Source organism: Ahaetulla prasina, chromosome 6 (assembly GCF_028640845.1).
Source record: "Ahaetulla prasina isolate Xishuangbanna chromosome 6, ASM2864084v1, whole genome shotgun sequence".
Classification (NCBI taxonomy): domain Eukaryota; kingdom Metazoa; phylum Chordata; class Lepidosauria; order Squamata; family Colubridae; genus Ahaetulla; species Ahaetulla prasina.
Genome location: NC_080544.1, coordinates 47003559 through 47015216, shown reverse-complemented (window position 1 = coordinate 47015216; position 11658 = coordinate 47003559). Strand labels below are relative to the sequence as shown.

At 37.3% G+C, this 11658-nt stretch overlaps 1 protein-coding gene across 15 annotated transcripts in view; it reads right to left on the bottom strand.

Annotated features, from left to right (window-relative positions):
- Positions 1–787: 787 nt before the first annotated feature.
- The window catches only part of FGFR2 (fibroblast growth factor receptor 2), a 173696-nt gene continuing 162825 nt past the window's right edge, over positions 788–11658 (bottom strand). For 14 of the 15 annotated variants that reach the window (XM_058188393.1, XM_058188394.1, XM_058188390.1 and 11 more), the window contains 3 exons: positions 11492–11629; positions 4901–5006; positions 788–1907 (listed from right to left, as the gene is read on the bottom strand). In XM_058188393.1, the coding sequence (XP_058044376.1) occupies positions 1743–1907; positions 4901–5006; positions 11492–11629 (409 nt within the window). In that variant the 3' untranslated portion in view covers positions 788–1742. Of the gene's footprint in view, positions 1908–3760; positions 3884–4900; positions 5007–11491; positions 11630–11658 lie in introns of all 15 variants that reach the window. The other variant, XM_058188401.1, reaches the window with a different exon arrangement.

Sequence of the window (11658 nt, the reverse complement as noted above, 5' to 3'; positions counted from 1 at the left end):
ATAAAGTAATCCTCCAGAAAGATATTCCAATCAAGTTCCGAAATTGCCACTTGCAACTTTCTTAATTTTGTTACTGTAAAATGAAGATATTTTTTAAAAACAGTGCTACATCAAAATAGCTAGGAAACAATGTTAGATATTTAGCGCAGGTAGCCCTTGACTTACAACAGTCATTTAGTGACCATTTGAAATTACAACAACACAGAAATGTGACTGATGACAATTTTTCACACTTATGACCATTGCAGAACCCCCCCGGTCATGTGATCAAAATTTGGATGCCTGGCAACTGATTCATATTTATGATGGTTGCAGTGTCCCGGGTTCACGTGATCACCATTTGCGACTTGGAAAGCAAAGTCAAAACCAGATTCATTGTGTTACTAACTTAGCAACTGCAATGATTTACTTAACAACTAAGGCAAGAAAGGTCATAAAATGGGGCAAAACTTACTTAACAAATGTTTCACTTAACAATAGAAATTTGGACATAAGTTGAGGACTACCAGTAGTTTCTAGTCAAATGCATGACTGAGGACACTTTAAAATTGTAGCACATTTTAGACAAGTTAGAACACATTCTTATTTTAAGTATTTCTAAAATTTGTTCAGTGTCTCTTTGTATTCATCCCATTCAACAATTTCCTAGATATAAATTGGGAACACTTGAGAAGATTGTTTTTCTAAATGTCTATGTTTCTGCCTTGTTCTTTAAGAGTTATGAGGTATAAAAGTCACAGTCTTGAAGTGTAACAATGCAAGAACTGAAGAGACTAAGAAAAAGATACTTTGTTGATAAAGGACACATTTTTATTTTTGAGAGTTTTGGTTTTAGTTAAAGCAACAGCCTCTCATTCAACGTTTGAAACCCAAGTTAATCAGAACTTTAATTTCCAGAATTAGTTATATACTGTAAATATTTCTCTCTTTAAAAAAATTGACAACTAGTAACTTTTGAGCAATATATCTACTAGTTCTTTGTGCTGTCTGCATAGAAATGCCATTTAAATTACAACATAACACAATCCTATAAAAGATTAATTGTTTTGTACATTACCAATTAATTAATAAATTAATGATATACCATTTTCCCTGAAAGAAAAATATTTTTCACCTTTGGATTTGAAGAGAAGAAGGAAGGGAGGGAGAGAAAAGAAGGATTGGAAAGAAAAGTCTTATGCAAGAAAAGTAGTTACAAATAGCTGTTTCTTTTTTTAAAAAAAAAAGAAAGATTAATTTCCTGGAAGTGGGAGATGCATTTTTAAATCAATACAAAAAAATAATTCATTGTAAATATATAATATATATTTGTACATATTTGATTATATTTACATACATCCAGCACTTATATATTGCATTTGTGCTCTGTAAGTGTGTGTCAACATATATTTTCTCAAAATATTACAAAATAAACAAAGAAGGCTGGTCTGAAGTTTGCCTCAAGTCCAACTTGTCCATTGGCTTTAGAAAGGCTGTTTTGGCTTCAGGGCCAAAGAGCTAACTTGCTAATGAGTGTCCACAAATGGCCCATGAAAATTCTTCTCTTCATTATATTGGGTGATGTTCCAAGCTACTGCTTTTTTTTTGAATAACTGGGCCACTTTTTCCCAATTTTAGTTTTTCTTTGGTCCTTATATTTCTTATATACAAGAAAATCTTGTGTGGCTAAAGCAAGAGACTCTTTTTCACGTGGTAGATAGATGCTCTGGTTTCTTTCCTTTGTGGAACGGCAGAAGTTATTTTCATGTTTTGACACTTCCATTTATATGTTGGTACTTAGGGAGGCAAGGTTCATAAGACATGGGATCAGAAGAAAAAACAGAATCGTCTCCTGAAGAACAGGAACTCCTGGTATCTGGATAGCTAGGTGAATACTGTTCCAGTGGTCCACTAAGGTCTAAGTATTCCTGAAATGAAAAATAAATAAATGAACAAGTCAATCTGTACTGCCTTAAGATGGTACCATGCTTCATATGGTTTAATAGACACACACAAAGTAAAAACAAACAAGTGGAGACGTTTCACATGCGTTACTGGTCACAAGCATCTTTTCTTTACAATATACATCCCCTTTATGAAAATTACTGGATGATCTTGAGCTGCTTATTATCTCAAGGCTTAGACTGGTACCTAAACCTACACAAAGCTGCTTAAGCCCAAAAAGATACACGAGCTTTGCAAAAGTATACCATTAAGTTCAAATTACTTGGGAAGAAGAAAAGAAGGGGTATTTTCAGAGATCTTTCTTTGTAGAATTTCATCCTACAAAATGTGCTGTAAACTGCCATGCTGGTTAACTTTAAGTGAGTTTAAATAGCTTTTTAAGCTGTTCTTACATAGATGCTATACTAGATGGTTTTAATTTTATGTTGATTTAAAAAAAATATATAATAGAGAATTGTTTGTGTGGGCTTTGGTCTTAATAAGCCTTTATTAAATGCATTCATAAATAAACAATACATCGGTCTCACAGGAATAGTGTGGAGGTAAGAGAAAGACACTTTTGCTCTGCTCTCAATCACCATTGGAAGAATGGGATAAAAATGAAATAGCAACTTCTCATAAAGCCAAGTATTTTCAGGGAGAAAAAAGAAAAACCAAAACAACAGCAAAAGGACTTCTGAGGCATATGTATTGTATATGTTCCAACATCAACTTCAACCACACTATTTGAAACACATACACTAACCACATCAAACAAAACTTTTTGCCATGATAAAAAAAACAGAAACAAATTTTCACCCTACAGAGAACTATTTTTGTCCAACACATGGAAATGATTTGCAGAAAGAAAGATCATTTCATTCAACTAAACTGACTGTTTTATAATACCTTGACATTGTGTGTGTGGGTAAATGAGCTGCAGTACAATGTACTTTTTTATGTGTTTTGTTTTTGCTATATGAATAATTGTGTGACCCAATCAACTGAGCCATTTTTTTAAGCAGGCATCAGTGAAATCAGCCCAAACCATGCAAGGAATTGAGAGTGTTTCTTGAAAAAAGCCATTTATATATATTTAAAAAATGGATGCAAAGGAACGTTTATTGATGAACAGTGCCCACTGCATTTCTATGAAAGCAAAACCAGCCATTGGATCAACCAAATTGAAAGCTAGATTAAAACATTTCTAGAAATAACAGTTCTGGCAGGAGAATAAAGTTATTTTTCTCCTTGAATTGCCTCTTCTCTCTTTTAATTTCTGCAGAACAGCTGTTTTCATTTAAATGCAGTCGTTTCATTTGCTAAACCATATTTTGGTTCTGAGATGAGAAAAACCAATTGTATAAAGCTAGATTTTCAAACACTTTTCTTGTCCACCATTTAAAAAGTCAAAATAGTTAAGATAGTAATGATAAATTCACTGTAAAATAAATAAGAGCAAAACACATAGCAAAAAAGAAATTGCAGTGAACTTTTGACTTAACATTACTTCCGTATCTCATAAGCATTTTTTTCATGTCTGGTGTCTGTTATCTCTATGTTATCCAGAGACAAGACGAATCTCATCAGAACATGTAGGGTTAAACTGTGGCGCCTCTGCCATCAATGGCAAAGCTCTCATTGACTTCAAAGAAGTAATAATTTTTTCATATGAATTGGAATGACGGCTTTGAGAAATAAGATGGAGCAGGACATTTTTGGCACAAATGGAAGGAGGAAGCTATTAGAAGAAGATTGCATGCATGTGATTTCAGCAGATTCAACAGATTTATGCGGTCAATACAAGGCTAGAACCAATTTATGCAATAACTCTTACTCGGTTTCAACACTTGGGGTAGCCATTGGCACAGGCTCACATAATTTTTACTGTCACATTCCAGAATATCTTTCCCTTGTTATTATCCAAAAGTATCCTACTTCCAAATAGCTTCCAAAAACTCTTTGGAAAAAAACATATTTCAAATTAAATGCAAGTTTCAGAACTTGTATATCTTAGCCATAACATATCCCTCCCTATTTTTTCCCAGTTAAAATTATAATACAATATTCAGACTCCTATGCATATTATGTACAAATACTAAAATTCTAGTGTATCATCCTGTGTTGGCAAAAACAAAGAAGTAGAACCGAACTAAGAAGATTAGCTTTGATTCTAAATTATTTGTTTGTGTGTGGGGGTATACATGTCTGGGAAAGAGGTTTAGGGTTAGGGCTAAGATTAGCAAATACACATTGACATGCTTTCCAGATTATACACATCAGTCAATGTTGATGGTATTCTAAAATTAGAAGATCCAAATTATTGCAGCATAACCATCTAGAGTCAAGTATTATTATCATTATCATTAGACAAGGATTCTTCAACGTATCTATTTGACTCTGCAAAGCTTAAAAAACACAGAACAAAATAAAAGTGTTCCTTTAGCTCATCATAAATGCATTATGTGATTGATATAATAGTTCAAATAATGTTATTGGGACCTTGAAAGAGAATGTATTCACAATTTAAATAAGTCCATTCTGTCTGCCGTTTATCCTACCTTACGGTTTCCCATTTGTAGTAAACTTGGGAAGAATAAGCCTTTAAATGTCTATTATCCAATCCCCAAATACATTTCTTGGCCAATTATCTTACCTTACACCTTGTAGGTTACTTTATTTTACTACAGAGGTGGGGAACCATGGCTTTTTTATGACTGCTAGCTCAGGAATTCTGGGAGTTGAAGTCCACAAGTCATAAAGGGGCCATGGTTCCCCACCTCTGTTCTACTAGATCCCAAAGGAATTACCTGTGCTCAGATTTTGTTTTGTCGCATGAGTCCAAATGTGCCATAAAGAAAATCCAGCATCTAGATTGTCTATAATATGTTGGTTACCAGTGAACTATTATAAGATTACCTCAACAATTCTTATTGCCATTCTTTATTTAATTTTTAAGGAAAATTGTTTTACTCACCTCATTAGTTGTAAGTGTGAGGATACGATCTAAATCTTCCACAAGCTGTTTAAAAGTAGGTCTTTGTGAAGGCACTGCATGCCAAGAATCTCTCATCATCATGTAGCTGTGGAAACCAGCATTTTATTAAGTTAATTAATGTCTCTATGGCATATTCATAATATCTCACTGCTGTTCAGCAAGAAGTCAGTATGTATTCACATTTTACATGTCTTTAATATTTTGTTTTTTAAGAAAATTTGCCTGTGGTTGGAGAAGATTGGAGATGAATTTATTACTAGGCAAAATAATTCAGTATGTTTAAATACCATTTTTATGGAATTAGTTGAATTTGCAATTAGAAATTCGATCAGCAGAAATGATCGAATTTCTGCTAATCGAAATTTTTTAAGGGTGAATGTGATGTTTTTGTAATTCAACACCATGGTTTTTCCACTTACATTAAAAACAAGGCAAAAGAGCAGGAAATTCTTCCTTCTGGTGCTCAATTTAACACTAAGAGAGCATCCTGTTCCATTGCAGTATTTTAAAACTGTATCCCCTCTTTGCTCACAAATTTGATGGGATGGAGAAATTGATGGAGAAAACTCATTTGTGCTCAGCTCCAGGTAAGTTATACTGGTTCTCATTCACTATATGTATTTGTCCTTACTGGTGTCATTATTAGACTTTAGAGCAATGATTTCTATAGAAAAAAAAAGATGATTCTCCAATTGTTGTTGAATTACAAGTTCCATTATATCTGGTGCTTGGCTACAGAAGCTGGAGCTATTGGGAATTGGATCTCTCCCTGGCTGTCAAAATCTTCCTTTGCCTAAAATAAATATTATGCTTAAACGTTTTCAGACTTAGAAGAGGTGAGCCTTGCTGAACAAGTCTTCCTTATTTTTACTGTACTGTTTAGATAATTAGAACTGCAGAAAAAATAATTGCTACCAACCTGCCTTCCATTGAGGACCTGTATACTGCACGAATCAAGAAGAGGGCCGTGAAAATATTTACAGATCCCTCACATCCAGGACATAAACTGTTTCAACTCCTACCCTCAAAACGACCCTATAGAGCACTGCACACCAGAACAACTAGACACAAGAACAGTTTTTTCCAGAAGGCCATCACTCTGCTAAACAAATAATTCCCTCAACACTGTCAGACTATTTACTGAATCTGCACTACTATTAATCGTTTCATAGTTCCCATCACCAATCTCTTTCCACTTATGACTGTATGACTGTAACTTTGTTGCTGGCAATCTTTATGATTTATATTGATATATTGACCATCATTTGTGTTGTAAATGTTGTACCTTGATGAACGTATATTTTCTTTTATGTACACTGAGAGCATATGCACCAAGACAAATTCCTTGTGTGTCCAATCACACTTGGCCAATAAAAAATTCTATTCTATTCTATTCTATTCTGTTTTAAAGAAAGCATAAAAAGAAGTGAGGTTATCAATACTCTCCCCATCAGTTCCAATCCCTGTATTATGCGCAGGGAGGAATGGAACAGTAAATCATCTAACTTTGTTCTCTGCTCCCCGTGTGTGATCATTATTTCCACCCTCTAGTAAATTAAGGTAAATGAAATGGGCATGGAATATCCCATTAATGGCATTCAGTTGAAGGTAATCCTAATGCTGCACTAAAGAGAAAAGGCTATTCAAATTGTCTGGAAATCTGTCCAGATTGTACTATAATTCCATACATAAGTAGAAGATAGAAAGCTTATTGCTGATTATATGAGAAATCTGTGAACCATATGCTAGGACTGCAAAGGTTCAAGGAGAGCAGTCCGAGGGGGGTATAACCATGTGAGTTAGGTAAAAGCTTTAAATGCTTTTCAAATGCTTTTCTGGTCCTGAACAATTATTTAAACAAAGTAAACTCTTGCCTAATTCAAGCTACACAATGATTTCTGATTGTAGTTTTTTCCTTCCTAAAAATACTTTGCTTTCATATACAGGGCAATTTCAATTTAGTGGGTGTTAATGCAATGGACTTCAGATGCAACAGATAATGTTCCCATTGTATTAGATGTTTTATCTCACTTCTGTAAAGATATATTTTCTACAAATGACTCAAAATAGCACAAATGGCATCATTACAGGTGGTGGTTTCAAATTTAAGAGGCCCTTGGAAATAAAGGACAGCCTTCCTCTAAATGAATTAAACTGAGGTTTCACTCTATGAAAAAAGTTGAGCCAGAGAAAAAAGCAACAAAAGAAAGCAACACAAAACCTATTCCATTACAGGTAGTCCTCGACTTCTGACCATAATGGAGCCCAAAATTTCTGTTCCTAAGCAAGGCATTTGTTAAGTGAGTTTTGCTCCGTTTTATGACCTTTCTTGCCACAGTTCTTAAGTGAATCACTGCAGCAGTTAAGTTAGAAACAAGGTTGTTAAGTGAATCTGGCTTCCCACTGACTTTACTTATTTTACTTTAATGTCATTGCACCTCATACAATTAAATTAAATGGCATTTTTTGTAATATAAGATGCACCTTAGTTTTTGGGGAGGAAAATAAAAAAAAAGCTGATTGGCAGGTGGATTGGCCTCCCAGAATACCCCAAATCAGCTGTTCCCAGAGGTGAATTTTAGCAATAGGTTCCTTTGTTGTGAGCTCTGTGCCTTGCTTTTTTTGGCTTTTTTCCCCTGCCTCTGAAACTCTGTTTCAGAAAAAACTTTTTTCTGCCTCTGAAAGCCTCCAAAACAGAACTTCAGAAAAAAAGCCTCTGAAGCTCTTTTTGGGATCTTCTTTTCTGAAGCTTTGTTTGGGGACTTCTTTTCTGAAGCTGCTTTCAGCCTCTGAAACCTCCGTTTGAAAAGCTGGGCGGGACTACATTCGGAGTATAAGATGCACCCAGATTTTCACCCACTTTTTTGGTGGAAAAAGGTGCGTCTTATACTCCAAAAAATACAGTAATTATAAAAATAAAACACAAACACACATCCTTCACATTCTATACAATTGAATTCAAAACCGATATTGCATTGTGTATTTGATATTTGTCAGAAGGCCGCAAAAGGACATCACGTGACCCGCAAACACTGCAACCATCATAAACATGAGTCAGTCATCAAGTGTCTTGAATTTTGTTCACGTGACCTTGGGGATGCTGTAATGGTCAAAAAAGTGTGAAAAAGGGTCATATGTCACTTTTTTCAGTGCCACTGTAACTTTGAATGGTCACTAAATGGACTGTTGTAATTTGAGGACTAACTGCATACAGTTAAAATCATTCAGATATCCTTTTTTTTTTTTTGCTATCAAAGAGTATTTTGACTCCAATTTCTCTGGAGTTGAACACTATATATATATATATATATATATATATGTTTTCTGAGGTTTTCATGGGTGTTTGTATGTAGGTCTTTGGTTATTCGGGTTTTCTCCCGCGTAAAATTGGAAGTGTCTTGGCGACGTTTCGACGAAGTCTCATTCGTCATCTTCAGGCTTCAGCTTCGTGCTTCTGGGAGCAATGTGTGATTGTAGCTGTTTCTTCCTTTTTAACTGCTAGTGGGGGTTTGAACTGATTGGGTGGGAGCTTGGCTGTGCTCTGATTGGATGGGGGTTTTTTTGTGCTCTGATTGGCTGGGGGTGTGTCCTGTTTGGGTGGGGGCTTGGTTGTGCTCAGATTAGTCTGAGTTGCAGGGGGATTTGAGCTGGTGAGCTGCACTGCTGCTGTTTGGCTTCGTGTTCGTGGTCGTGCTACATCTTCGTAGTGGGTGTCAGTCTGCTGCATGTATGGATTGGAGGGGTTTGAAATGGCTAATGTTGCAGCTGCGGTCTGGCTTCTGGTCCTTGGTCGTGCTTCCTGATCAGTGTGGGTTTGGGTCTGCTTTCTGGGTGGAAGTGTGGTGGTGACATCCTGTGTGGACCTCGTGAGTGTGGGTCTGGTGTCATTCCTCGTGTTGAGGACTCGTTTGTCAATAAGGGCGGGTTTCCAAATGGCTGGTAGGCGGGAGGTATCATCTCGTTTGTTCATGCTGTGTGGGCGTTTTTCTATCTCGATGGCTTCTCTGATTATTCTGTTGTTAAAGTGTTCAGTTTTGGCGATAGTTCTGGTCTTTTTAAAGTCAATTGGGTTTTCTGTAGACTAAGACATCCAGGAAGGGAAGTTGGTTATATATATACAAACACACACACACACACACATAACAACACATTTACACTATTTTCGTTGTTTGTTGCGAAGTCGTATCCGACCCATCGCGACCCCATGGACAACATTCCTCCAGGCCTTCCTGTCCTCTACCATCCTCTGGAGTCCATTTAAACCATCGATCATGGTATCCTGCTGCGCCGGCTGGAGGGGTTAGGAGTGGGAGGCACCGTTTATCGGTGGTTCTCCTCCTACCTCTCTGACCGGACGCAGACGGTGTTGACAGGGGGGCAGAGATCGACTCCGAGGTGCCTCATGTGTGGGGTGCCGCAGGGATCGATTCTCTCACCCCTCCTGTTCAACATCTATATGAAGCCGCTGGGTGAGATCATCAGTGGCTTTGGAGTGAGATACCAACTGTACGCTGATGATACACAGCTGTACTTCTCCACCCCGGGCCACCCCAGTGAAGCTGTCGAAGTGCTGTCCCGGTGTTTGGAAGCCGTACGGGTCTGGATGGGGAGGAACAGGCTCAAACTTAATCCTTCCAAGACGGAGTGGCTGTGGATGCCGGCACCTCGGTACAGTCAGCTGCAGATGCAGCTGTCTGTCGGGGGTGAGTCATTGGCCCCGATGGAGAAGGTATGCAACTTGGGCGTGCTCCTGGATGGTCGGTTGTCCTTTGAAGATCATTTGGTGACCGTCTCCAGGAGAGCTTTTCATCAGGTTCGCCTGATCCGCCAGTTGCGTCCCTTCCTGGACCGGGATGCCTTATGCACGGTCACTCATGCTCTCATTACTTCTCGCCTGGACTACTGCAATGCTCTCTACATGGGGCTCCCCTTAAAGAGCACCCGGAGACTTCAGCTAGTCCAGAATGTGGCTGCGCGGGTTATTGAGGGAGCGGTTCGGAGCTCCCACGTAACACCTATCCTGCGCAGACTGCACTGGCTGCCTGTCGTTTTCCAGGTGCGCTTCAAGGTATTGGTTACCACCTTTAAAGCGCTCCATGGCTTAGGACCGGGCTACTTACGGGACCGTCTACTGCCAGCTTCTATCTCCCAGTGTCCAGTGCGTTCCCACAGAGAGGGACTCCTCAGGGTGCCGTCAGCCAAACAGTGTCGACTGGTGGCCCCCAGGGGGAGGGCCTTCTCTGAGGGGGCTCCGACCCTGTGGAACGAACTTCCCCTCGGGCTTTGACAACTACCTGACCTTCGGACCTATCGCCGCGAACTTAAAACCTATTTATTCCGTATGGCTGGACTAGCTTGATTTTACCTTTAAAATTTTAATTGGATGATGGGTTTTAAATTTTGGTAATTTTATGGGGTGTATTGTTATTTTAAATTTCTGGGCAAGTTTAAATCAGTTTTTTAAGGGTTGTTTTAATTATTGTGTATGTTTTGTATTTTATCTGCCTGTTCACCGCCCTGAGTCCTTCGGGAAAAGGGCGGTATACAAATTAAAATATTATTATTATTATTATTATTATTATTATTATTATTATTATTATTATTATCATCATCATCATCATCATCATCATCATCATCATCATCATCATCATCATCATTATTATTATTATTATTATTATTATTATTATTATTATTATTATTATTATTATTATTATTAAATCATGCCTACTGCTTCAGTGACTCCATCCAGCCATAGGAACAATTAAAAAGTCACTTTGTGAACCCCCTCTGATATCATGGCAAGGCCTTGGCTTAATTTTTTAGCAATGCTTCACAGGTAAAACGTCCACTTAAAACAATTCACTTTGTGACAATTCAAAGTTACAACATCATTGAAAAAAGTGACTTATGATCGTTTTTCACACTCACGACCATTGCAACATCCTCATGGTCACAAGATCTAAATTCAGAAGCTTGGCAACTGACTCATATTTATGACGGTTTCAGAGTCCCAGGGTGATGTGATCCCTTTTGCGACCTTCTGACAAGCAAAATCAATGGAGAAACCAGATTCATTTAACAACCATGTTACTAACAACTGCAATGATTCACTTAACAACTGTGGCAAGAAAGGTTTTAGAATTGGATAAAACTCACTTAACAAATAAAAAAAGGAGAAAAACAAAAACAACAGAAATTTTGGGTTCAATTCTGGTCATAAGTTGAGGACTACTTGTATTTCCTGCATTAATGGTGAAATGCAAACTGGATGCTGTTTGGCTAGAAATAAAATGTCAACTGTTTTTCACAATTGACAATCCCCATTTGAGAATTATAAACAAAGACATTTTATAGTCATGATGAAATAGTAATTAATACTTCCTATCAATTTATTATCAGTTAAGTTTTTAATCCATTTGAATAATTGCAAGAGAAAATGTGAATTGTGTCCTGGTAAGCCATACACTGTGTTGACATCACATATATTTAGGGAATCAAAGGACAAAAATTGAATAAAATTACAAATGCATGTTAATCTATTCTAGGTATGTATGTCCAAAGAGCTCTTACAGTTCATTGGTGCAATTGGCAGGTTTGTCCATTCTGTGTCCTTCTTTAAGCAATTTGAAAAGCTCTTCCACCGGAATTCCTGGGTATGGTGATCCACCTAAAGTGAAGATCTCCCACATTAAGACACCAAATGACCACCTGAAAAAAATAAAAAAGGGAATAAAGGG